The sequence below is a fragment of the Apostichopus japonicus genome, chromosome 1 (genome assembly GCF_037975245.1).
Source record: "Apostichopus japonicus isolate 1M-3 chromosome 1, ASM3797524v1, whole genome shotgun sequence".
Classification (NCBI taxonomy): domain Eukaryota; kingdom Metazoa; phylum Echinodermata; class Holothuroidea; order Aspidochirotida; family Stichopodidae; genus Apostichopus; species Apostichopus japonicus.
The window spans coordinates 2332075-2358103 of NC_092561.1; the positions used below are offsets into that span (position 1 = coordinate 2332075).

Genomic DNA, 26029 nt, shown 5'->3' on the forward strand with positions numbered 1-26029 from the left:
GCTCACATAAAAAACTGTACTAGCGCCACAGTATTATCTAGCATCGACTTCTTCAATTGAAAATAGCAGTTTTGACGATTACTTTCTGGTCTGCCATACAACAGAGTAAAACCTTCGTTTCAGTAATAAACAAACCAAGATCCAGGTCCTTCTGTGGATTTGCGAAGAACAATATTGAACGTAATTGTAATTTTCTAATCAACCGGACTGAATATGTTGTTGCATGATTGAAATGATCTGTTTAATCTAAGCTTTCTGAACTGTCGCGCGAGTGTTCTTTAACATTACGTATAGGCTTAAATAGTACTTAGTAGGCTACGTACACGTTAGAACCAGGAAACAGCTTTTCAATTGTGCCTCTCGAGTAACGATAAACACAAACTTAGGCTTTATTATAGTATAGTAACTGATGCTGAACTTGTGTAAGGTTGCTAGGCTATAGCTAGGTCATTGCTAAGCCTATTATAAAAAGTAGGACTCAACTGAGCAAGATATTGGTCTAGGCCTAGGGTCAAGAGGTGTTGCCTTGTACATGAATAGATTATTTCAGAAATCTGTGTTTATATACCAGACCTATACAATATCACTTTCAATTAGCAATTACCAATGAAACATGACCTGTAATAATTGTACAAATTTGCACTCCTCCCAAATGCAAATAAAGGGATTCCAGTGTAATAAATAGACCCCTTGGGCTAGGGTGCTACTGTAAGCTGCATGCAGCAGTACATTGTAATGTACTAGGTATGCTGCAAATCTGTTGTCTGCTTACGGCAGGGTTGGATATTTTCCGGGAAATATTGGGAAAAAATGTAAATACCAGGAAATACAGGCAAATATTGGTGAATACAAAATCATGTAAAAAACAGCTATAGTTAAGTAAGCATTAATTATACTGATTTGCATGAAATAGTGTTTGTCATCCAGTAAATCATTACTTACTGGTTTGGTTCATCTAATTATAAAAGTTCCTACCAGCCAGCTTTGCACCTATTGAGCGTGTCTTCTCCAACTTCGGGACAATACAAACTTAACTACTGAATAGACTTAGTCCAGCTGCAATTTGCAGATAAACTGGTAATGTGCTACAGATTTTTGAGTAGAGCAGTCGTCATTAACTAGTGATGAGCTTGATGCTAGAACTATTTTGAGTAAGTCTTTCCAGACAATAAACATTCAGATTTTCAAGCACGTTGCATAATCTACAGCATTGACTACGGTAAATTATTTTCACACAAAAAAAGTTAGAGGAAAAGTTGTCAAATTTTAATCGAAACATGTCATGCTAAGTATTGTTGTTTACATGATTGCACATAGGACCTACAAGTTTTAAATACCTTTTTTTTTGGTCATTTTCTGAGTGCTTTGGTTTAAATTTGCTGTTATAACAGTTTTGCATGAATAAACAAGTTTAAACAAGGAGAAGTATTCACTTGTTAAATAGTTCCCAATATTTCCCACCTGCGGATAATTAATATTTCCTGGACGGAAAATACGAGGCGATATTTTCGCCCTGGTATTTCCCGGCCAACCCTGGCTTACGGCGATTAGTTTTTGTCAGAGCAGTTACAATAACATAAAGTAATGAACGAACAGCACATGGTGATTATGCTATTGCTCAAGGCCTCTGACGGACCCTAATCAGTGTCAAAGCAATGTTTTACGTACAAATGACAAGTCAAGAACGTTGTTTCCACCGGGAATTTAAACAATATATTTGAATAAAGTAAATATCATCAACATCAGAAAATTCTTGCTTTATCTACTGGCAGTTTATAAGTCCTTTTTCTTCGTTCCAGATAACACATGCAAACTTTGCACAGAAGTTTTCCATAAGTGTAGACAATGCATTAAAACTTTTTATAATAGATTTTTGCTGGAGTTTTGATTGATATGTTAACTTTGTATTGCTACATAGGCCAAAGGGAGAGAAAGTGAAGATGATACTGTTAGTTCTGCAGAACTTTATAACAAACTCATGTTTACTTCAAAGGGTATTCTGGTGACAGACAATGTGAAACTTCTGTTGAAGAGAAAACAATTCCACTCGGCTAGTTGAAAACCCCATCTCAATATCATGCCCGTAACTTGAGATATGTTTGATTGAATGTTACCTATTTTGACTGGCTAAACCTTCAACTACTCCAGGAAGTTGGATCACAGTAGGGGGTCTGTGATGTCATCTAGGCAAATGCTCTTTGGAAGCTTTATTTAGGCTATTATAATCTCCTTTTTTTATCCTTGAAACCTGATTCATTTGGAATGTTTGCATAGCTCTGTCAAAGTTCACTTTACTTAGAATTTCATCAAAATGCATCTCTTTGAAGAAATATTCCATTTGCTTGTGAATAAGTGATTGAGATATTATAAAGAAAAACAAAGACATTCTCAGCTAAAGTGCCCTGATGACATCATCCATTCTGCTGTTGCCAGATGCAATTTACAAAATATCACTAAATTTAAAGAAAATTCATATCTTCATAATACAAGATGCTATGAGGATGTGGTTTTCACAGTTAGATTCAGAAAATTTTCAGCATTTTTGTTTAGCAATCGACTTTAGCCACCAGAATATTCTTTTAAAGGCATTGAAGACTCGCCCCAAACCGTGTGCGGCCATCTGAAAAAGTGAACTTTCTGTAGCTTGCAAGTGACGTTTTGTTTGTGTTGCTACAAAATGCAGACAGTAATGAAACGTGATACCTTGTTATCTTTAGCTGGACCTGAGATGTCCATCGCTATATCGTTTGTATACTGTGCTGTTGGTATTGACCGCAGCTGTATGTACTGACTGTACACTAGTGTCTAATTACCGACGGTAGCAAGCTGTGTGTGTATTTTCTGGGATCGATGGTGGTGTTTAACACTTCTGTTACACCTCATTCGAAACTAAGTCAAATTAACGGCATTAGATGTTTCTTTTTGTGCAAGTCTTCACACCCTTTCAGAAGTAGTAAATGTGCTTGAACTATGATTGATAAAAATACACATAGGTCTAATTTCTCATCGGTCTAATAACACTACAGTAATACTGCTGGCATTTCTGCTTACTGGATATATTTTTTTGCGGGAGGGGGAGGGGAGTTTTAACTAATCTACTATAAATGTCCAATGTTAGCTCTGTCAAAGTTGTATCAGTCAGGATTTGTGCCTCAAACACAAACATATTTAAATTTTTGAGCAGTTCAGTCGGTTCTGTTTTGATTGATTTTTTCCCCTTGCAAAATGAATGAATGAATTCTTTTTGCATTTTTTTCATTCCAGGGTGGACTTTTTCTTTTTGGCTGTAGAACTTTGCTGATGTTTCTGTTAAAACTCAATGCCACATAGTCACACATGATTTTGTTGTATCATATACATATTTATCCCAGTCATGGTGAAAGCCATGAAGCTGGCAGTTGGACCAGCATGCTTGGTTTAACAAGTTCTGTATTTAATATTTAAACTCTCTGTCATTATGCAGTCCTGCCACATAGTCACACATGATTTTGTTGTATCATATACATATTTATCCCAGTCATGGTGAAAGCCATGAAGCTGGCAGTTGGACCAGCATGCTTGGTTTAACAAGTTCTGTATTTAATATTTAAACTCTCTGTCATTATGCAGTCCTGTTAACGTACTGTTGTGAGAAACAGACTACCAAATTTAATATTTTCTGTAACTAGTATTTTATTTCCTTTTAGCCTGTGCAGAGAGCATGGAATCTCCTGATAGAGCAGAAACGCCGCAAGATTTTGTTTACAAGACCAAAATTGTTGTTTTGAATTACATCGGCTTCGGTCCGCCTTCTTTTGATCTACCGCCCTCACCAGAGACTCTGTCCGGCAGTGAGACTGAATCGCTTGGTTCGTTAGCGTCAGAATCGGGGGATGATATTTTGGACCAGGATGACAACTCACCGATGCCTCAGAAGGGAGTTTGTCTTGAAGAAAAAAGGCATTCAGATAGTCAGCTACAGATTCCAGAAGTCTCAAAGTTGCGATCGAAATCTGTTTCGCCTAAACCATCCAAAAAATTTGCCCATTCACAATCTTTAAAGGGTGCTAAAACTTTGCAGGCAATGCCCAAGGTGATGATTGGTAAGTAAAATGTATTACAGGAATTGAAAAACCAACTGTCATCATGTGTGATAGAGATAACTGTAATGAACACCTCCCCCTCTACCCCCACCCCCCCCCACTTCATCCTAGTTCTTCCACCTGCCTCATCCCAGTCTCCACAACCAGGAGAAACAAAAAACCAACTGTTATCATTGGTCTATGTGGTAGAGATAACTGTCATATACAACTCACCACTCCCTCCTCACCTTTCCCTCCAAAGCTAGGAGATACATAACCATCATCGTCATGTGATAGATATGACTGTCATATACAACTCCCTGACCAGCTCAGAGAAATCTTATTCCATTTCGGAGATATCAATGATTTTAATGTTACTTCACATATGAAGGCTGAAGAAAACTTGATCAAGTCTAAAATATGACATCATTGAGCCACACATGTGCTTCAATTTGCGTTGTTTTCCAAATGACAAAGTTTATCTTCTGTAATGGAGATGGTTGTTTCAGGTACTGAAACTTAAATATATATAGAACCTCTGAACATGACCTGACCATGTCATTGGTTTCAGTGGTAACGCCATTAACATTCTTCCTTGAAAATATGAAAATAAAAAAAAATGAAGAGAAATTGAGACGTCTCAGATCCTCGTGACAATATTAACTCAGGGATATACATGATAGCAACCCTCGGACAGGACTTTTAGAGTAGAATATCTCCCAATGGAGCAAAATTTTTCCTTTCCTATTTTGGGGAGTTGTTTTGCACAAAGATCACTATCACATAACCCAAAGATGACTGTTGTTTTTATTAGTGAATTGGTCATAATTTGTTTGTCATAATTGATTAATTAATTAAGTCATTCATGTAGCATTTATTTCTTCATCATTATAATCCTTTTCACAACAAACTATTTCAACATTTTCAGATAACGCAATTAGGAAAAGGGGGTCCCTAAAACAGAGAAGTACGTTTGAGATGCACGAACAGTATCAGAATGCTCTGAGAGAACTCCTGATGGTAGTTGAAGATGGTGAGTAAATGACTTACAAAGTATCACCATGATAGATGGAGACTATGCTCTTAGGTTCCAGTGTGGCAGGTATAGTAAGCACCACATGTTTGGCACCCTGATGGCAGGTAAGGTCCATGCCATTAACCAAGTCATGCATTATAAAGTGAGGACTGTGCTCTTCCAGCTGGGCAGGTGCAGGAAGCACAATAGATTGGGTTCCTGTGTATTACGAGATGAGGAATGGTAGGTGAGAGCTCTCTAGCTCTGTAAGGTAAGGCCTTATATATCATTGGTTCCAGTGGGCAGGTACCATAAGCACCATGTCTTCTGATAAGCTTTTTATTGTTACGTTATGACTACATTTTTGGCTCAAGCATTGCAGATACAGTAGGTGCCATGCATTTGCAGTATTGATAGCTGAATACTATGCTCTTGGTTTGTTTATCTGATGGCAGCTCCCTGATTACATGGCAAGTGAAAACTCACTCCATAACTCCTTACTTTAGCTGAGAACTATGCTCTTGGTTTGTTTATCTGATGGCAGCTCCCTGATTGCATGGCAAGTGAAACTGTATCCATAACTCCTTACTTTAGCTGAGACCTATGCTCTTGGTTTGTTTATCTGATGGCAGCTCCCTGATTGCATGGCAAGTGAAAACTGTCTCCATAACTCCTTACTTTAGCTGAGACCTATGCTCTTGGTTTGTTTATCTGATGGCAGCTCCCTGATTGCATGGCAAGTGGAAATTGTCTCCATAACTCCTTACTTTAGCTGAGACCTATGCTCTTGGTTTGTTTATCTGATGGCAGCTCCCTGATTTGCATGGCAAGTGAAAATGTATCCATAACTCCTTACTTTAGCTGAGAACTATGCTCTTGGTTTGTTATCTGATGGCAGGTTCTAAATATTATTGATTGTGCACTTATATCCTGATGGCAACTACAAAGGGGTTGGGGGTGGGGGTGAATATAATTGCTTGGTCAGGATATGTTAACACTCATGCCCCTTCATGACATTAAATAAAATACTCTATAATATCCCACTCCCCTGTTCCCCCCCCCTCCATCTTAAACTTCCCCTACACTGATGTTTTGTTGTATTCATTTTATATTGTTTCCCATATTTTGCCCATCAGGTGAAGTATCTGACCCCTCTTCCATTCAGAAAGACTCTGCTGAAGACTGGCACATTCAGTATCAAAAGGCTATGAAGGAACTGATAGTATCAGTTCAGAAAGGTAAACTGATAAATTCTTCCATATATAAGCACTGACTTGCTTCATTCTAACGACGGTATTAGAACTATTGAATAGACAGATGAATGGACAGAACTATTGGAGGACAAATTTTAATGGTCACTAGAAATAATTTTAATGATTTTAGAGAAAATATATCAGAAATTTTATCCAAACAATTGTCCTGTCTGTCTGTCTTTTACAGTTTCCTTGAGTATAGTTTCTGGGAACATTTTTTTACAAACGTAGATTAAATATGTAATATGTCAAGTTTCATCCCTTTTGTGCAAATTGCTCCCTTATTTCTGTGAATAGTTTGAACAACATTTGTAGCATAATTGTAGTCTGAAAATCTACGACATCTTGAGAATATTAACCAAAAAGAATAAAAGCTTTGGACAATTTAATAAAAAAAAAAAAAATACCAACTGTTCTGTGTTATTAAAATCATGCATTAAAGAAACATATATATGTTATCCTTTTTTATATATTTTTTGATTTAAACAGAATAATTGTAATACCATACACTGCATACTATGCTAACATACTCAAGATGAATTAATATTTTATTCTAGCTCTCTTACCCTGTGTCCAACCTTCCCAAATATGATAACAACTGGTTACAAATCCTGTGATTTACACAGCAGTCTGTATACACCTCACATGTTGCCAGCATAATACGATAAAATCTTGACAGCCAGTATCACCAATAATTTCTAATCTTTCTAAAGTTCAAATCTTGCTCATCTTTCCTTTTTTTCAGTTCCAGATCTTTGCTTGTGGTTTGATCATAAATAATTTATGACCCTCTCCTGGTCAAACTTGATAAATCTGATTTTGTTCATAGTTGTAGGCTTTGAAAATGTGTCAGTAGACAACATCACAAAGATTTGTTTTTATGTCCTGCTGTGTGGAATCACATGTAGTATTATAAGCTAGAGTTTTGCAGCAGTTTTCCAAATTAAAAACTAAATTCAGAAGGGATTGATCATACAGTTGAGTTTTAATTTTGAATGTTACATTTCTAAAGGTTAGTTGATTTAACATAGCAAGTTCTGAGCTCCAGCAGACCATAAAATAAAAAAATAAAAAACTTTTCTTTCTTGTTACCATAGATCCTTTGTGTTCTCTGAATGAATTTATTCCAAGTATATTTTGTCACATCAATAAACAATAGCAAAAACTAATTTTAAGAACAGATGAAGTGTAAGTTACTGTAGAAGCTCATCGTGCCACCCACTTCCCTCCCTGCAATCACCCTCATTTTACATAAAAATTCATCACAGTATTAATAAACCATTTTGACAGTTTTGTGGGGGGGGTAAAGTTTCTGAAAATTAAAATGAAGTGCAGTTTATTAGCTTTTCTAATCCTTTTCTTTTTCTTTAAATAAAAAAGGGAAGGAAAGAATAAGTCAAAAATTTGAAAATTAAATTTTATTCACCCAAAAACTTCTAAAAACATTGCATGTATTTGTTGTGGTGCTTTCATCATGTTAGAAATAATAACCACCCTGTAAAGATATTTTGTGAAGAAAACAAAGATAAATTTAAAATAACGTTGTTGTTCTCCTAAAAGAGTTCAAACTTTAAAGAAACTGTTACACAACATTATTAAATGCAGCTGTGGCTTTTTGTGTCATTTTTTTCCCCCTTTTATGTTAAAAAAAAATTCAGATGCCGGTTTGTGCTGAAGAATTGGGTTGCATTCCATTAGCTTGAAAGGTAGATGGAGCAGGCAAAAGCAAGTCCATAGTTAAAAAAGTGTTCCATTATTTTGCTTTTTGTCTGGCCTTGAGTTGTACATTAAAATTGACAAAATTCGACGTACAAATGGAATCGTTAATTTCTCTGAAAGTAATCTTTAATTTGGTAACCAAAATTAGGATGGTCTTGGGTAATGCTCAAGTTCCATAAAATGGCCAGAAATTGTGCATTAATGTGAAATAATAACTTGAGTAGTAAGAGTTCTTTGTAATGCATCTCAAGAGCAAGTCACTGCACTGTTAGAAGCTGCATCATAATATGTCGGCCACTTTTGTGGATACTTTTTGCACGACCCTGACGACATCAAACTCAGCTTAAGTAACCAAAACATTTCAAGAAATAATACGAGATGTGCTCTGAACTTTTATTCCGATAGTTTTTTTTGTTTTCTTTCGTCATTGTAGCCTTTGCTAGTAATCAGGTGTTGCAACCGAGATTGCTTTTCAAAAAGTATAATTATCCCAGGTCAATCCTGACTTGAGATATTCCAGCGTATTCCATTCACTAACAAACAATAGAGTTATTACATAATCCAATTTACAGGAGAAGTTCTCTACTCCTTACAACCTCTCAATTTTTTAGGTTCTACTATCCGTTCATCTCGTTACAAATATAAGTTGATTACGAATGCCCCGTGAGACTTGGTCTATTGACATAAAATTTGCAAAGAATTGTCACTTTTTGGTGGGTTTTTATTGTTGTCAGTTCTTAGCTGTAGGGGTTTTTGTCAGTTATACAGATAAAAGTAAATTTATGGTTGGTATATAAGGAAACCAGGGCTTCTTAACCCTTTGATTGTCACTGGCTGATTGCAACACGTTACAAGTAGTGGCATGGTTTTCCTTTCAGCTGACAGATAAATACTTTTATCAAATTTATCGATAACATGTTGTATCTATCCATGCAGCTTATGTTATGTTCGTCTATATACCTTTCTTCGCTACTCATGTCGAGCTTTCAGGGACGATTTAAAAAAAACAATTCACAGGTGGTTGTGGTGAGAAATCGGGTGGGAGGGGGGGGGTGGGAGGAGCCCTTGGAAGGGTAGAGAATGCCTTAAAATAAGGGGCTTTGGAAGTAGTTTTCTTTCGAGTACTTTTAATGACTTTGGTTTATACTCCATAAATCAAAGTACTGTAGTAGAATTTATTAATATTTATCAATGAACAGAGGACGAAATTCACCACTCACCACAAAACAGTCCGGCCATAAGGAAAGGATCAGATTTCACCATGCATGACCAGTTCCAAAAGGCCATGTTGGAACTCAGTGTTAAATTTGACCATGGTGAGTCAGGATAAGATAAGGAATGTGAAATTTGAGCTTTACCTCTATCTTACTCTATCTCTGGTATTTCTACTCCTGGTGGTTTTTTATTTTTTTCATTTTTTTCCTGCCTTTCGGTTCCATCTCTTTGCACTTGTACTTTTCACTCATTCCTTTCGTCTCCGTATATAATCACCGAACTCTTTGTTTATCTTGTATCCATGGAGAATGTTAATTGGGGTAATGCTAAGTATATCAAACAAAATGTTACATGCATTATTTCCAAATTTTCCATCGCCAGCCAGATTCAGCTTGCTTTCCATTCCTTCAATATAAATTGATGCTTTGCAATCTTGTAGACTTTTAGCCATTTCACAAACATGAGTTAAAGTTTATTACTTTAAACCAGGATTCACTATTTGCCTTGGAGGGGGGTTAGGGTGGGGGGGATGGAGGTGGGGAGGTGGGGAAAATAGGCAAGGAAGCAGACACAGGGAAGTATATGACCATGGTCTTAGGTGACTTTCAAATATTATGCCAAGTCCACTCTTAAATTTAATATTTTGAAGGCAACAAGCAAAATATGAACCAACTATTGACATCCACTATATAGTCAGTTATAAATCTATATATCTATATATATATCTATATATATCTCTATCTATATATATCTATATGTTTATATATCTATATAAATATCTATATGTATATATATATCTATATATATATATATATATATACATATATATATCTATAAGTATCTATATATATACATATATATGTATATATATATCTATATGTATATATATCTATATGTATATATATCTATCTATATATGTACATATCTATATGTATTATATATCTATTATAATATATATATTCTTATATATATATATATATATATATATCTATATATATATATACATATATATATATATATATATACAGTATATATGTATAATACCTATACGGTAATTTACAGCATGTTGTTACTTGAGTTTCACGTCTCACGGCGATCATCAGACAACACATAGAGGTTGCACTGTCCCGATTCATGCTTGTGGAAGAAAAGCTGGCAATCCTACGCATCAAAGACAAAATAAACAATAAACAGAGCTCATCTCAGAATGTCGCCACGGTAACAAACCGCCTGACCGCGTCAGGAAGAAATAAGAACACGCTACCGTTTACGTTCAGTTGTCTGATGATCGCCGTGAGCCTGAGGCGTGAAACTCGAGTTACAATATACTGTAAATTACAGTATAGGTATAATATATTATATTATTTGTTCTACATATTGGGTACTCTTGCAGCAGGAAGTGAACAATTGAATCTTTGTAAATATAAATATACATATATATATAATATATATATAATATTTTATGGACATGGAAATATTTTGCTTCAGTAACTCAATGCTGGTGAGGGCTGCATTATTTAGAAATTCACTGATTAAACTAATTACAAGTTGAGGTGCTGCCCCAGAGGTGATCAGTGGCAAGTAGTTTCAGGAAAAATTGAACTAATTAAAAATAAAAAATAATAATCAAACTCATAGGAGATATACCTTTGAAATGTTTTAGATAGATGGATCTTTGTAAGTTTATTATCAATCTATGTAATTGTGCTGTTAAATGTGGACAGAGGTGTACCTTCTACCTGTGTGTCCAAGACAGCATCGCTCTGAAAGCTGCTGATTGCCAGTGGTTTGTACTCTGTAATTTCCGTCATCTCAAACACCTTTGAATATATATCTGTTTGGGATAACATTAATGTACTACTAATGATAGAGTGAAATCTGGAGGAAGTCTGTTGATAGTACCTTTCTATTCAAACATCAAATCCACCAGGAATGGACACAAAATGCCAACTTGCAAAAACACAGTGAAATTGTGTACCATAATCCACTGGCTACAGTGCTATTTACTACCCTCGGCTCTCCCTTGAGAAAGACTGAAATTGTTTCCAGTATATGGGAAATAAAAGATCAGATATTTCTACTTATTTATTTATTTTACAAAATTTCTATAGCGCCTTATCCAATCAGAAATTGCTCTAAGGCGCTTTACAGTGAAATACAAACAATCATGATATACAAATATATAAATCGATAATGTAAGGTATAAAAAGGGTAGAAAATTTGTTATATACAATCTGACAATAAATAAAACTGCAAATGGGAAATCGAAAATTATACAAACAAATTCTTAAACTTTAAAATATATATATAAAATTAAAATTTTACTTATATATTTTTTCATCTGTTATGAAATATCACAAATTGGCCACTACATAGAAACTCCTTCTGATGTTTCCTATTTCTTCCTCTCAGTCATGTATTGAATTAATGTGTCAAACGATTTATGGTTGGATAAAGATCTTGCTTCTCGACGACGATCGGAGAAAATTGGCCCGGGCCCAGGCCCAGGCCCAGAGCCAGCTTGTCAAATTTGGAGGGGCAGAGTATTTGTTTGGAGGGACAGAATTTTTGTGGGAGGGGGGGATTTGCACGGATGCACCATAGGGGTCCAGAATGAAACCACAAATTTGAAAATAAAAGTGGGGGGGGGGGGAGGGGGTGTATTTCCCCAGAATGGCCGGCACTTTGCCTACCTGTCCTATGTAGACCCACCACACTCTTTCAATAGAGGCACCTAGCCTAGTCTGTCTTTACAGATGTGGATTTGGACTGCAGGTGATCTTGTTAGGAATGGTTGTAGCTAATTAAATACCTTTTTAACCATATCTGTCTGTATGAGAAGAAGAATTCATGCAAAAATATGGGAAATGGGATTGAACTGCAAATAGACAACACTGTAACTATGTGCTATTATAATGAGATACAACTACGCAACAGATATTCGGCCGAGATTGTGGTTCTTCTTCGTTGCTCTTTCTTGGCTTATTTACATTCGATCATAAAAACATTTTGTGCTCACACTGCAACTGCAGCGTCATTTAGTGTTAGGTTTCACACAGTGTACTTGGCTGTGTAGCATTACAAAAATAAGCATAATTTATATCTCCAAGGACGACCAATTATACTACTGGAAGCTCAGTCTCCACGAGACTTTCATATTGATTCTGATTCTGTCTTCTTGGAAAGAAATCTTTGCCCTTCGAACAATCTACGAACGATAAACCTTGCAATGTTTCTGCTTTACACATATATATAGATACACACATAAATATAAACATGTGCATATGTATATATATATATATATATTTATATACAGGTATATATATATATATATTTATATATATATTTATTTATATATATACATATATATATTTATGTATATATATGTATGTGTAGGGCAGAAATATAAATGGTGTTTAGATTTTTATGTTTAAATGATGTTAACATTGAAACAGAAAAAATTCAGAAGCTGTTAAACACATCAGCAAGACATTTGCTTTAATTAGTAATTTAAACAAAAAATCATATAATTGGAGAAGTATTCATCTGAGAAACTCACAAGTATCCTAGATCTTAAACGTTTCAAATCAAATATGATGTCTCTATAAAACAGTGCGTCTCCATCGAATTGTGTAAAGCAGGAATTAGTCGATGACTCATCTTCCAGAATCACATTAAGAAACAGTTCCCAGGATGACTGTTTCAGAAAGAAACAGATTCTGTACGCTAATGGCAAAACAAAATGATTATAAATTACAAAAAAAAAAGAGATTTAATTGATAGATTGATTAAGTTATTTATTTTTTCTTTCATTTTGAGAAAGGGGAGATGAGAGAAATGGTTAAAATGGGTATATTTCCAGTAGATATGACGTAAAATGACAAACACCGATGTTTTTTTTCTCCTTTTATTGTCAATATTTTTTATTGCAATATAATATATGATGGATGATTCAGCAAAAAAATGCCAATTACTAAATGAAATAGTTGAAAATCTAACCCTGAATATTTTAATTTTTTTTAAAAATAGTGTTGTTTCATGTAGTATTGGTGCTACTATTAATTCTGGTGCTTTTATTCTTACGACCTTTGACATTCATCTCATTTCCACCCTGGTTCATGGAAGCCCTATATGGTCTAATTAACCTACAAACAAACAGTCTCAAAGCCATGAAACCTTTCCATATGATCACAACTTTTCTTCTCATGTGCCTTGAAATTTGTAAAATGTAACATTCCTTGCAGTTATTGTGTAAACTAATATATATTTTTGCATAAAGTTGGTCAAAATGGAAATATATATGGTTTAATAATAATTGATTTCTATCTATTTGTAACAGCTGCACACTGTGACTTTGTAACACCTCTACACCAGTATATGCCAGCGTAATTGCACTGTTGTAAAGAATGTGTGAAATATTATAAACAACAAGTTTGGTTAACATGTATGTCATTGGTTCTAGTTACATGTTTAAACATGAGTATAGTTAGCCTGTTGAATATTCATATATGTGTGATACACAACAAGCACTATTGTGATCTTGTGGAAGAGTGCACCTTCTCCATGTTTCTACTAAATATTCTCATCTTTGCATGATTGGTTATTCTATTCATTTACCATCAATAAATTACATTTATTTGGCCATTTGTATAATCCTTACTTTCATTATATTGCCTGATTATTATTATTATTATTTATTAAAGTAATCAAAGTGTTCTTCAGCCCTTCTCTTTTCAGCCTAAAACCAGAGCTTACTGCAATGATTGGTTTAGTTTTTGTTGTTTGTTTTTGTGGAGAGCCTATTTGTGGATCATAGGACTGATTACAATAGTTTCATTATAGTTTTAAATTTGAAGGTTTAGTCTTCTAGTCATAAGCATCAGCAAGTTTATTACATACATTATCTACACAATAGTCCCCGCAGTTGCTACATATTCATCAAATGGATTTTAGCTTCCATGCTCATTGCCCTGAACAAGCAGATAACATAATAGGTGTCCTTCATCACTTCCCTCCTCCTTACTCCCTCCATCCCTCACTTTATCCTTCCTTCCTTCCTTCCTTCCTCCATCCTTCCTCCCTCTGTCCTCCCTCCATTCCTCCTCCATCCTTCCTCCCTCCATCCTTCCTACATCCATCCATCCTTCCTCCCTCCATCCCTCCTCCCTCTATGCCTCCTCCCTCCATTCCTCCTCCCTCTATCCTTCCGTCCATCCCTCCATTCCTCCTCCACCCCTCCATCCTCCCTCCATCCCTCCTTCCATGCCTTTCTCCCTCCTCCCTCCTCCCTCACCTCTCCTCACTCCTTCCTGTCACTGTCCCCTAAATGCGTCCAGAGTTTCGTTCACTTTACAGATCCCTTCCTCACTGTCTCTCTCACTCAGATTCGCTTGGTGAATCCGGCACGATGGATCCCCTCTGTCCACTCAGTCGAGAAGCTCTTGTAGCAGAAAGAATCGCCCAGATCGGTGATAGAATTATGGAGTCCCACGGTAGGGAGCTAGAGCAGGCCCTTCGAACCATTATGGAGAGCAACGATGGAAAACTCAGCTACGCTCTCTTTAAAGCTGTATTGAAGGAAACTATTAAATCACAAGTTCCAGACTGGTACCATGTAAGTTTGGCTTTTTTTTTTCATCTTTTTTCATTTTTTCATCTTTTTTTTTTTTTTTTCCCCTTCCATTTACATGAATTTCCAAATATAACTTGACAATTTCATGTAATTTCAGATCGGTGAAATGTATGATACAATGATACTAAGGAATGTAATGATAAACACAAGAAGAACAGAAAACTTACTGGGAATTCATGGGTAAACAAGAATAGTGGAAAGATGCTCGAAAAACAGAAAAGAGACTAGAAAAAAGAAACAGCAAATAGACTTGATAAAATTGTCGAAGCAACTTACTGAAATAATTGTTCGTAGGAAATATAAATTGCTAGAATGGGATTTGAACCAGTGAGCTCAGGGATACTGAAGTAGTAAACGATGTTAGTTAACAAAGGCTCTCCAAACTTTATGAGAAGGTCCCCTCCCTTATTAGAGGTAACGGTTGTAAATCTTTCTAGGGGATATCTTACGACTGACATTGGGGTGAAGTACACCCATGAATGGTTTCTGAATGATGGCGGTATGTTTAAACAATTTTAATAATGAACTCACCCAGCTATTGAGACATGACCAGTGTATTCAACATACTGCAAGGAAAAGCTGCAGCAGCTGCAAACTTGCCTGCAGCTAGGCTGAATCAAGATCAAACCGAGATTATGTTGGCTGACTAGCTGTGCATTATGTGTGATGATGTCATATGCAATTTTAGTAATGAACTCACCCAGCTATTGAGACATGACCAGTGTATTCAACATACTGCAAGGAAAAGCTGCAGCGGCTGCAAACTTGCCTGCAGCTAGGCTGAATCAAGATCAAGCCGAGATTATGTTGGCTGACTAGCTGTGCATTATATGTGTGATGATGTCATATGCAATTTTAGTAATGAACTCACCCAGCTATTGAAACATGACCAGTGTATTCAACATACTGCAAGGAAAAGCTGCCGCAGCTGCAAACTTGCCTGCAGCTAGGCTGAATCAAGATCAAACCGAGATTATGTTGGCTGACTAGCTGTGCATTATATGCAGCCTCTGGCTGCAGCCTCCTCAGCATCCTACTACTTGGGAAAAGTCACAGAGTCACAGTGCCTGCATAATTCTTAATATATATTTTTTTGGTCTTGCAGTTGGCAGTAACTTTAAACTTTACCCGGCATCTAGCTCTGGGACTTCTATGGAGTGGAAGCCGAGGATTAGAATCAGTTTCAGACTTTGCGACCAGATATATAGAAGAGAATTTAGCAGAAGCAATTCTGGACCACGGAGGATGGGTAAGTCGAATCACTAAATTGTGTCATGTTTTTAAAAATGGTCTGCCTTGAGCTCGGTGGATATTTAGTAACCTGGGTTGACCCTGACCATTCCTAAGTTGTTTCAAAGGCTTGGTGACGGAATAGTTTTTTTTTTTAAATTTAAAAAAAAGAAGAAGCTTGCCGGTGAATTTAAGAAGGATTTGGACAATGACTTGCCAGAATTAAAGAGATACATGAAATGAAAATCAGAGCAGCATTGAAGCTAATCATCAGGGTCAACTTTAGCGCGGAGCAAAGTTTATCATATGATATTGTCCTTGTTCCGAGTTACAATAATTACAATCCTCTTTCAGGTGTCTTGCTTAATTTATCATATGATATCGTCCTTGTTCCGAGTTACAATAATTACAATCCTCTTTCAGGTGTCTTCCTAATTTATCATATGATATTGTCCTTGTTCTGAGTTTCAATAATTACAATCCTCTTTCAGGTGTCATCCTAATTTATCATTGGTATCGTCCTTGTTCCGAGTTACAATGATTACAATCCTCTTTCAGGTGTCTTGCTTAATTTATCATATGATATCGTCCTTGTTCCGAGTTACAATGATTAAAATCGTCCTTCAGGTGTCTTCCTAATTTATCATATGATATTGTCCTTGTTCAGAGTTACAATGATTAAAATCGTCCTTCAGGTGTCTTCCTAATTTATCATATGATATTGTCCTTGTTCAGAGTTACAATGATTACAATCCTCTTTCAGGTGTCTTCCTAATTTATCATTGGTATCGTCCTTGTTCCGAGTTACAATGATTACAATCCTCAGTCAGGTGTCTTCCTCTAGCTCATGTTAATTAGTTACTAATAAATTATTGTTTGACATTGTGAAAGAATTGAAACCCAAAAGCTTTGTCTCAAAGTTTAAATTATTAGTCACAGCTGGCTGATTCTAACCTGATTTAGAATTCAAGAGTATGGAATTATTTGCCTACAGTGTTGTAACTTCTTCTTGATTTATCCAGAGTTTTAAATAGGTGACCAGATTATGGTGTAATTAAACTAAAAATTAGCAATAGAACATATATTAAAGAATTGTGTGTGCAATTATGGTGCAATATTCACTGCGACAAGTACACTTTCTATACAGTGTCTAGTTTTATTGTATAGTTAGTAACAAGTCAAATAAATTCTGTGCAAACCTCAGGGCAAATAGCTCTAAGCTCATATTGTTATTCTGTTTGCCTAAGTTTCATTGCAACAGTAGCCGTTTTATTCTTGTAGAAATTCTACTCTCTCTTGTTGCAGCAAGATGCACAGTAATCAAGTTAATAACTCCATTCAAGCAAAGCTCTTAATAAGTTCAGCTTATTGCTAAATAACAGGTGTAACGGAACTGAGTCTCTTTGGCTTAACAACGGTTGCCATGGCAATATATGTCCTTTCTGCCTCTACATGAATGCTCTTCTTGTATCTGTTTGATTAATGAGTCATTACTTCTAGATTAAAGATTTTAATGTCTTTCTTTATCTATGTTGCTAGGTAACTAACTCGGGTGAATTATAAAATAGCGTGATAAATATGTCTAAAGGTTCTAAGGTGGAATGTCAGTGGTCAGCAATTAATCTTCTTTATTAAAGACAATAAAACGGACGAAAATCAATCATCGTCCTTACAGAAGTTTGGTCGTCATGGAATACCAGACGACTGCTTAATATGTGGCCTGGATGGAATATGTTTATATGCAGGGGGCAGTGGCAATCTTATCAGGATATTTTGATTTGTCTCGAGATATGATAAATTTAGACAAAGACGACACTTTAATACAGCAGGTTGTAAACTGTTGAAAACACCGCAGCTGTCAGTACAGCCTTTGCATTGCTGCAATACGTATTTAAGTTTGATAGATGTTTCTTTATCGTCTGATGCTTTTTCATCAATTAAAGTGGCTGATCTAGCTAGTCTACCACACAGACAATTAGGTCAGTGCCTTCACACAAGCAGCAGAAAATATCAATAGGAAAAACATTTACTTTTTTCATGACCTCAAGTTAAGTATTTTACAATTTACCACAAATTTTGTCAAGGATAGATGGTGTTAGATTTTATGTGAAGTGAAAATCTTACAATTTATAAAACTATGAATTAAGTCGATTAACATTAACCGTTAGGCCTGCAAAATATGATCAAAACTTAATCTAGAGCTTTCTCATAACTCAGGCATGAGCTTTTTCCGCGAATTCTCAGAATATCTGTGATTTCTTTTCTACCTCGGGGACAAAAACATTATCCCTGACACTCTGTAGCATAGGCAAACTGGAGCCTATACCGCAATTTTTGCAAAGTTCCGTGATTTTATTTTTACCCCAAGCTCATCCCTGGTAACTGAATCAGAGCATGTTCTTTTACCTTCATGTGAATCCCCTTGAATGACATTCCATGCCATTTGTGCAGGTTGAGAAATGTGTAATATTATTGCAAATATGTCATTTAGTTTCCTATTGAGTTGTGTGTTACATCTGAAACAATGACTCAATGGTCTGCATGCTAGACTGGGTAGTCCAGTCACTTCGGCTGAGAAGGCTCAGAAGTTTCAAGGTCATGTCTAAAAACACCTGCAAGTATTACAGGAAGTAGTCTATTACTGTTCCTGGACTGAAAGCCATGTTGTTCAATAAACAAAATACATAATATCAAATATTTTTGGCCTAAAGTCATATTTTAATTCTATAATGAAAAGAAACCAGCTGCTTTCATACCTCAAGAGAATGATGTAAAGTACTTAGCATCAACTCTTACATTGCTATCAAAGCAGATGTTTCAAGGCCTGCTCTAATTTACATATAAATATATATATTATCGTATTTAATTATATATATATATATATGTTTTTTATACATATATATATATATATGTGTATGTATATATATATATATATGTTTTTGATACATATATATATATGTATGTATATATATATATAAATGAAAATCGTAATGAGTTGGAAAATCAAGAACAGTGAAAAAACTTTCAGCCTCCACCGGGATTCGAACCACGGGCCTCCCGCTCTGTATGCGGACACCCTAACCACTAGGCTATGGACGCTGATTGTATGTATATATATATAAACACATATACACACACACATACACGCATATATATATATATACACATATATATATATTTTTTTCATGTCATGTAATTAAGTATCTTAGCTGATTGCATTTGTTATGCCGCAGGATCTGGAATAGAAACAAATGAGCTATATGCCCCTCCTCCCCTCTCCATTTCCCCACAATGCCCCTCACCCAGCACACCCTTAAAAATATATTAAAAAATATTTTCACTATATTTTAGCCATCACATTCACTAATGGAAACTTAACTACAACTACCATACCTTGCCTTGTCATATCTTTATGTTGTTTGACCCTCCCCACCCCTCCTCCCACCCCTCCCACCCCTCCCACCCCTCTGCCTCACTCTCTGATACTATATCTTTACCATGATCCCTTCTATTGCTCCTTCCTTCTTTCCTTCATTCAATAATTACAGAATTCATGTTTTCTATCATCCTTTATCTTCCTTCCACGCCCCTCTGCCACCACCTACTCCCCTTCCCTTCCCTACCCCATCCTCCTTCTTCCTCTAAACACTGATTTCTTTGATACCTCCTAGGATGCCATCACCTGCATCAATCTAGACGACCTAGATGGTGACAGTTTGTCGAGTATTTCATCTGGAGCTGCCTCGCCTTACACCCCCGACGTTCTCTCTGCGGCTGGTGGTGGTCCTTCAGTCCAGCCCATACCACCAGCTTTCATCCAGGAATCGGTCCCTACGTTAACGTTGAAAGGCCCGTGGAATACCTCCTCGGGTGGTACCTCCTCCGATGGAATCAATCAGCCGGGTATTCCGGGGTGGGATCTCAGCCTAAAGCTGGAGAAACTGAGCCTGAATCAGGATCACCTAAGAGACGGGCAAAAAGAGGGTGGGAAACTGGGAGATGAAGATGAGGCTGATGGCGCAAGAGGTACGAATGAAAATGCTGGAGGAGACAAGAAGATGGAGAGGCCAAAAGAGGAGCAGTCATCGTTTGAAAGGGGAACAGAGGGGACCCAGAATTGGTTGGAATATGGTGAAATGGCACTCGCTTCAGCGGCCCTGGCTGGCCTTACGGCCGGAATGTATGCCCTATTGAGGAGGTAGCGTGTTTGCATTCTCTGTGGGAAATGTTGGTAAATTACCTGTCCATATTTCACAGTGTTAAGGCCCGGTCACACTATACCGATTTTTTATCGGAATACTATCCGATTTTCCCAGAGGAATCGAAACAGCCTGTTTTTCGTTCCGGTCTTCTAGCCACAGTGATAAAGGACCTGATTTGCTATCTGTTGAGCCATTCCGATGAGGAATAGCCCTCTCCTAACTTTTGATATTGACTCCGTTTCCTATTATCGGATAGCTATCCGATTTCTCTTCCGATTTTTATCGTTTTTTGATGTGACGTCACTTCAGAATGTAGTCCGTTCCAGAACCCCTCAGATTTGGAGTAGGTATTCGAATATTCCACTGCATTCATTACATTCACTACCGCAAACCTCACTCTTCGGCCTAAAATCGGAAAAATCGGACCGTATTCCGATAAAATATCGCTGTAGTGTGACCGGGCCTTTATCTATATATATATGTTTTAGCAATCTTATAAATGTGTATTTTATCTTGTCATTCTACATGAATGCAACATGAGATTTACCTGAATGCTTAATAAGGTTTAACTTTTATGCCCCCACCCCAAAAAAAATCTTATTTTACAAAGTTTAAAACTTATTCGTAATCAGATACCATTTAAATGGAATCAGATATTAAAGGAATATATATATTTATGACATACAATATTGATGCTTTTTATACCAGTCTTTTGGAGAAATCTTTTTAGCAGTTGGCGAATGACTAATTGTAGCAGACAATTTAGCACAGTGAACCCACCAATATATTTTGGGCCCAAGAATTGCATCATTTTGCAATAACACACTGTGTTGCCTGCAGATAGCGAAACCTTCTTGCATATAATTAGGCAGCGCCTAATGAGCATATAAAAACCTTAGGCTACGCTCAGTGGATTAACCAATAAATACAACCTAATTGGATGAGTAGAAGGTGTTGATATCTTCAGTAGCCTCAGCGGAACTTACAAGGGGACCAGATGTATCTGGTGAATTCCTTGTGCAATTCAGGGACAGAAAATAATTAGAAGCTTCTTCATACTTTCCTGGGAAGCCATTTATAGAGGAGTTAATCTCTGTTCATGTCCACGTCATTCAGAATACGCCCTCGTTAGGTCTTTCCTTTGTTTTGCCGTTCCAACATTTTTCTTCGTCGTCACTCTCTTTGTAGAAACGATTTGGATATGTGAAATTGTCCTTCTACACCGTGCAAACTATGCACTGTTACACAATATGTTGTTTGGCTTCTGGGTTATTTTTAACTTTTGTCTTTGTACTTAATTAGTTTCTGCTATGCACTCATTAGTAGTCTCGGAGTGGAGTATTTTGTCTATTTTTTGGGTTTCAATATGTTTATACTGTAAAAATTGCAATTGCAATTTGATTTCACCTGTCCCAGTAGGCTATGGCACATGTTATATTGTATATTGTTAATATCTGTAATTAGTCAATCAAGACTGTTGCATCTACATCTCGGTAGAAGTCATGTGTCATTTCTTGGAATGATGTCAAATTTACATGCACGGAGCAAGCTGCTTAATCATCCTGGTAGGCAAATGTTGCCAGGTGCATAAATGTTATCAGTTTGAGGCAACTCTTGGAAATAGTATCTCAAGTTAGCCGTTAGATTGATAAGTTAATAATTCATCATCAATGATAACAGTGTTCTATCAGATGTTGCCAGATAGCTAGATGTCTACATTTGCAGCTCATTCTGGTAAACGTTGCCAGGTGCAATATTATCTTCTGTCTCATCTTCAATGACGATGACTCTTCCTCTGGTGTTGCTAGGTGCAATTTATGTTTGCACCTCACATTTTGTTACAATGCCAAAGGCTAAGTTACCTTTGCAATCGTGCTGGCGTGCCCGTGGGTGTGTGCGTGTGTGTGTGCGTGGTATGTTTGTGTGTGGGTGGGTGTGCTCCTGGGTGTGTCTGTGTTTGTGTGACAGCTAGCTTGTAAACAGGATATCTCAACAACCAATGTCATACATGGTAGGTAGATGCCCTGTGATGTGCAGATGTGCCCGATTGTTTTGTCAAGATGATAACTAACACGTGGTATACCTTCCATTATATGTTGCCGCATTAGTCATATATACAATCCTATTCATATTGGTGTGTGCAAGTTCATGTATGTTAACATGTATCACTTACCACACTGTGAATATGTTTGGGCATCGTTACTGCAAAACGTTTTCGGTTTTCTGGTTCACTGTAATGTCTCCTTCTGGTGTTGCCAGATACACATGTTTAAATGTTTTTTATATCTGATGTTATTAGCTACAATATAGGCTTATACCTTAATTCCATATTAATGTTACTACTTTCTCTGGTGTTACCAAATTCATTTATTAAGTATAAGTCAAACGACTGAAATAATTTAACTGAATGCAAATAAAAAGTAAATTGTTTACAAATGTAGAAGAAGATGAAGAAAGAGACACATCAAATTGATCAACTTGAGTACAGTAAAACTTTATTAAATTTTTTCCTGAAAGCAGTACGATTTATGTACTTAACGAAGAAAATTCATATTTTGATACTAAATATACATATTTGCAGAAAACGAAATTTTGATTTGTGCCATGCTACAAGGCAAAGTGTCAATAGGCCAGCAAAAACTATAGAAGAAAACTGCAGCAGCTAAATGAAACCAATATCAAACAATAGGGATTATCTCTCTGCAAACAAACAGTGGAGCACAAAAGTTACATCCTATGCAGCTTAGCTGCAGGATGATGCAGCCTCCTCTCAGCATCCTACAGTCCACATTGTAACTGATTAAAGGTATGCTGTATTGGCACCAAATATGCTAGATATTCAAATATGGTCACCTTTGGTCAAAATTCTTAAACTGTCTGAAAAACAACCTTCCATGACATTATCCTCACACGGTCATTCAATGGGATCTTGTGTGTTCCTTAAAAATGTCTGAGAACAATTTGGAGAGTAAAGAAAAACCTGGCCATGAAAGTCCTTTTTGCAAACCTCTAGCAAGTATAGCCTGCTTTGATGTGGGGCCTATACAGACTACCTTTAAACTTGCACCTAGTCTTGTTGCTAAGGTTGGTTTTCTAGCATACAAGCTAATAATCTATTTCGTGTACATGCATCACGGTTATAGAGCGTAGCATCACAACTATACAGCAATACTCCTCCATGGTGTCACTCGAAACTAGCTTATTATCAAAGCATCTTAATTGATAAGGCCTCAATTAAAGCAGTACACTGCCCTGAATCTCATTTGGTTTGTTTTTTATCTCAGTGTTAAGAAGGTTTCTGTCCGTCAGTCCACTACGCCATTTTTCTTTCCGACAGCACGATTCTTCGTCTGTGATAATGGACTGTATGTCATTGTGCCTTGCTACCATTCAGCAGATGATGCATGTAACATCCATCTGCTGTGATATAACGACTACCCGTCAATCCTCTACTCTATCTATCAGATACAGTGATTCAGGGCTGTTATCTCGGTATCTTAATTAACCCTGTTCAAAGATTAAGATAGGAAATCTGCGAGGAGTTTTTAAGTCACGGTAAACATTGCAAACCTCTTACTACGTCAAATCTATGACACAATTTTTGTTTTCCTTGCGAGAATAATTGATAGAGTGACAAGAATTTAAGATGACCTTTTTCGAACTTCTGTTTAGGTATTGTATTATATGTATGCTGTCTGTGTACAGTATTTATTGTGATAGCATCAAGGGAACTCACCACCTTCCGGAATAAATGTATTTTGCATCCATTGATGGGGTAATGGGGGGGGGGGAGGGGGTGTAACAAATAACAGACGAATTGGAAGGGAAGTTAGTAGCATAAAATACTCATTTGCTTGTATGTTCAGGCATTAACATCACAATCAGGTTTATGTAAGGACAAACAAGTTGTTGGTAATTTGAATGTGTGTATGTAACAACTATACGGCATATTTATCTCATCTTTGTAGAACTTACAAAAATGAAAAAAAAAACACCCCATCATCTTTGTTTTGAAGATCAGGACGAGTCTCGATCAAGGAATTATTAATGTCAACCATGATTTTTTTTTATTGATTTCTGTCTCTCAAATCGTTTATTATACATATATGTATATATATATATATATTATATATTCATTTATATATATCTATATAATTATATAGATATAAATATATATATATACAAATAAATATATATATATATAATTATATAAATATAAATATATACAAATAAATATATATATATATATATATATATATATATATATATATATATATATATATATATATATATATATATATATATATATATATATATATATATATATATATATATATATATACATTGCTCAAGATTGATCTCTTCAATTCACCCTAAGCCGCAAATTGTAACTTAACTTGAATCCATTGGCAATGAGCACAATATCCGTAAATACAGTATTGAAACGAAATAAAACCCTTCGACTATTTTCAACAAACGGCTGAAAATGTTAGATATTGCCTACTTTGTCATTATCCGTCTGATCAATCATATTTTGTATGACATATATTTTTTTGCACTTGTGAAATTGACAAAGATAATCCATTTCCATCTAGGGCTCTTCCTGGATTCATTAAAAGACTTCTACTTTTTTCTTCGTTCTTATACGATTAAGTCTTCTTTATATCGTTGTTTTCATTGAAATTATGAGAAACGGATATATCGTGCAAGTGAAAATACGGTTATTTTACTCTTCTGTATTAATATATGTATATATCAGTGAAATATATTTTAAAATTATTTACAAGTCTGAAATATTCAGTGTTGGGTATAATTTGGTATGTTGGGTACAGTGGTTAAAACCATTGATTTTGAAATTGTTTGGATTAAATGGAAATTGTTAATTTGGGTACATAGTGTCATAAAATGTTTTTTTTTTTTGGGGGGGGGGGTGGGTGTTGTTGTTGGAAGGTGAGACAGAAAGTTGAAGAATCATAAAACGAGTCACATGGTACCAGGTATTCTTAGTTTTGCCCTTTGTTGGGAACAAGTAAAAATCAACCTGCACACAGATAGGACACAAGGTTTCTATTTTTTAAATAGTATTAAACATATTTAAGCACTAGCAAACGATTAAATAATAGTTAAACACCACTGCACACCAACAAACATAATAAAACAACATTAGATGAAACAACATTAATACAGTAAAACACCGCTGAACACCAACAAACATAATGTAACACCAAACGATAAAAACAACATTTAAACAGTTAAACACCACTGAACACCAACAAACAATGAAACACCATTCGATAAAACAACATTTAAGCAGTTAAACACCACACCCAAGAAACAAATCACCAAATTTACACACCAGCATACACGGATATAAACCAAGTACAAACACATTTGAGCCCACATTAACATAAACAAACGTAACTAAACACCAACAACTTCCAGTTTAAAGCAATTCCTATGAATATTCATGAGATCTAATTGTCATGAAGGCACCATGTTTCCTTGTCTATATATATATATATATATATATATATATATATATATATATATATATATATATATTCAGAACCAGAAGAATGTTTACATTCATCGGAATAAACATATCACGGGGATTCGTTATCTTGATTAATATGTATATATTACTGCAGGGTGTCAAATCAGGTAGTACCATTAGTAACCGTTATCATAATAAAAGTAGAATA

General features: G+C 35.9%; 1 protein-coding gene across 2 annotated transcripts; it reads left to right on the forward strand.

Annotated features, from left to right (window-relative positions):
- Window positions 1-31: 31 nt before the first annotated feature.
- LOC139978752 (uncharacterized) lies at window positions 32-24387 on the forward strand. 2 transcript variants are annotated; one of them, XM_071989262.1, is made up of 8 exons: window positions 32-180; window positions 3687-4082; window positions 4990-5094; window positions 6213-6314; window positions 9248-9364; window positions 14648-14877; window positions 16001-16144; window positions 19797-24387. In XM_071989262.1, the coding sequence occupies exons 2-8, from the start codon at window positions 3701-3703 to the stop codon at window positions 20325-20327; spliced, it is 1611 nt and encodes a 536-aa protein (XP_071845363.1). In that variant the 5' UTR covers window positions 32-180; window positions 3687-3700; the 3' UTR covers window positions 20328-24387. The 2 variants fall into 2 exon arrangements, with proteins under 2 accessions (XP_071845363.1, XP_071845439.1); XM_071989338.1 differs by lacking the exon at window positions 9248-9364.
- Window positions 24388-26029: the final 1642 nt, after the last annotated feature.

What these genes read in the sequence shown, in the direction of transcription:
- LOC139978752 (XM_071989262.1), top strand. Translation starts at nt 3,701, where the DNA reads ATGGAATCTCCTGATAGAGCAGAAACGCCGCAAGATTTTGTTTACAAG. An exon ending in CAGTGTTAAATTTGACCATG is followed by an intron (nt 9,365 to 14,647) that starts GTGAGTCAGGAT and finishes TCTCTCACTCAG; the next exon opens with ATTCGCTTGGTGAATCCGGC. An exon ending in TTCTGGACCACGGAGGATGG is followed by an intron (nt 16,145 to 19,796) that starts GTAAGTCGAATC and finishes GATACCTCCTAG; the next exon opens with GATGCCATCACCTGCATCAA.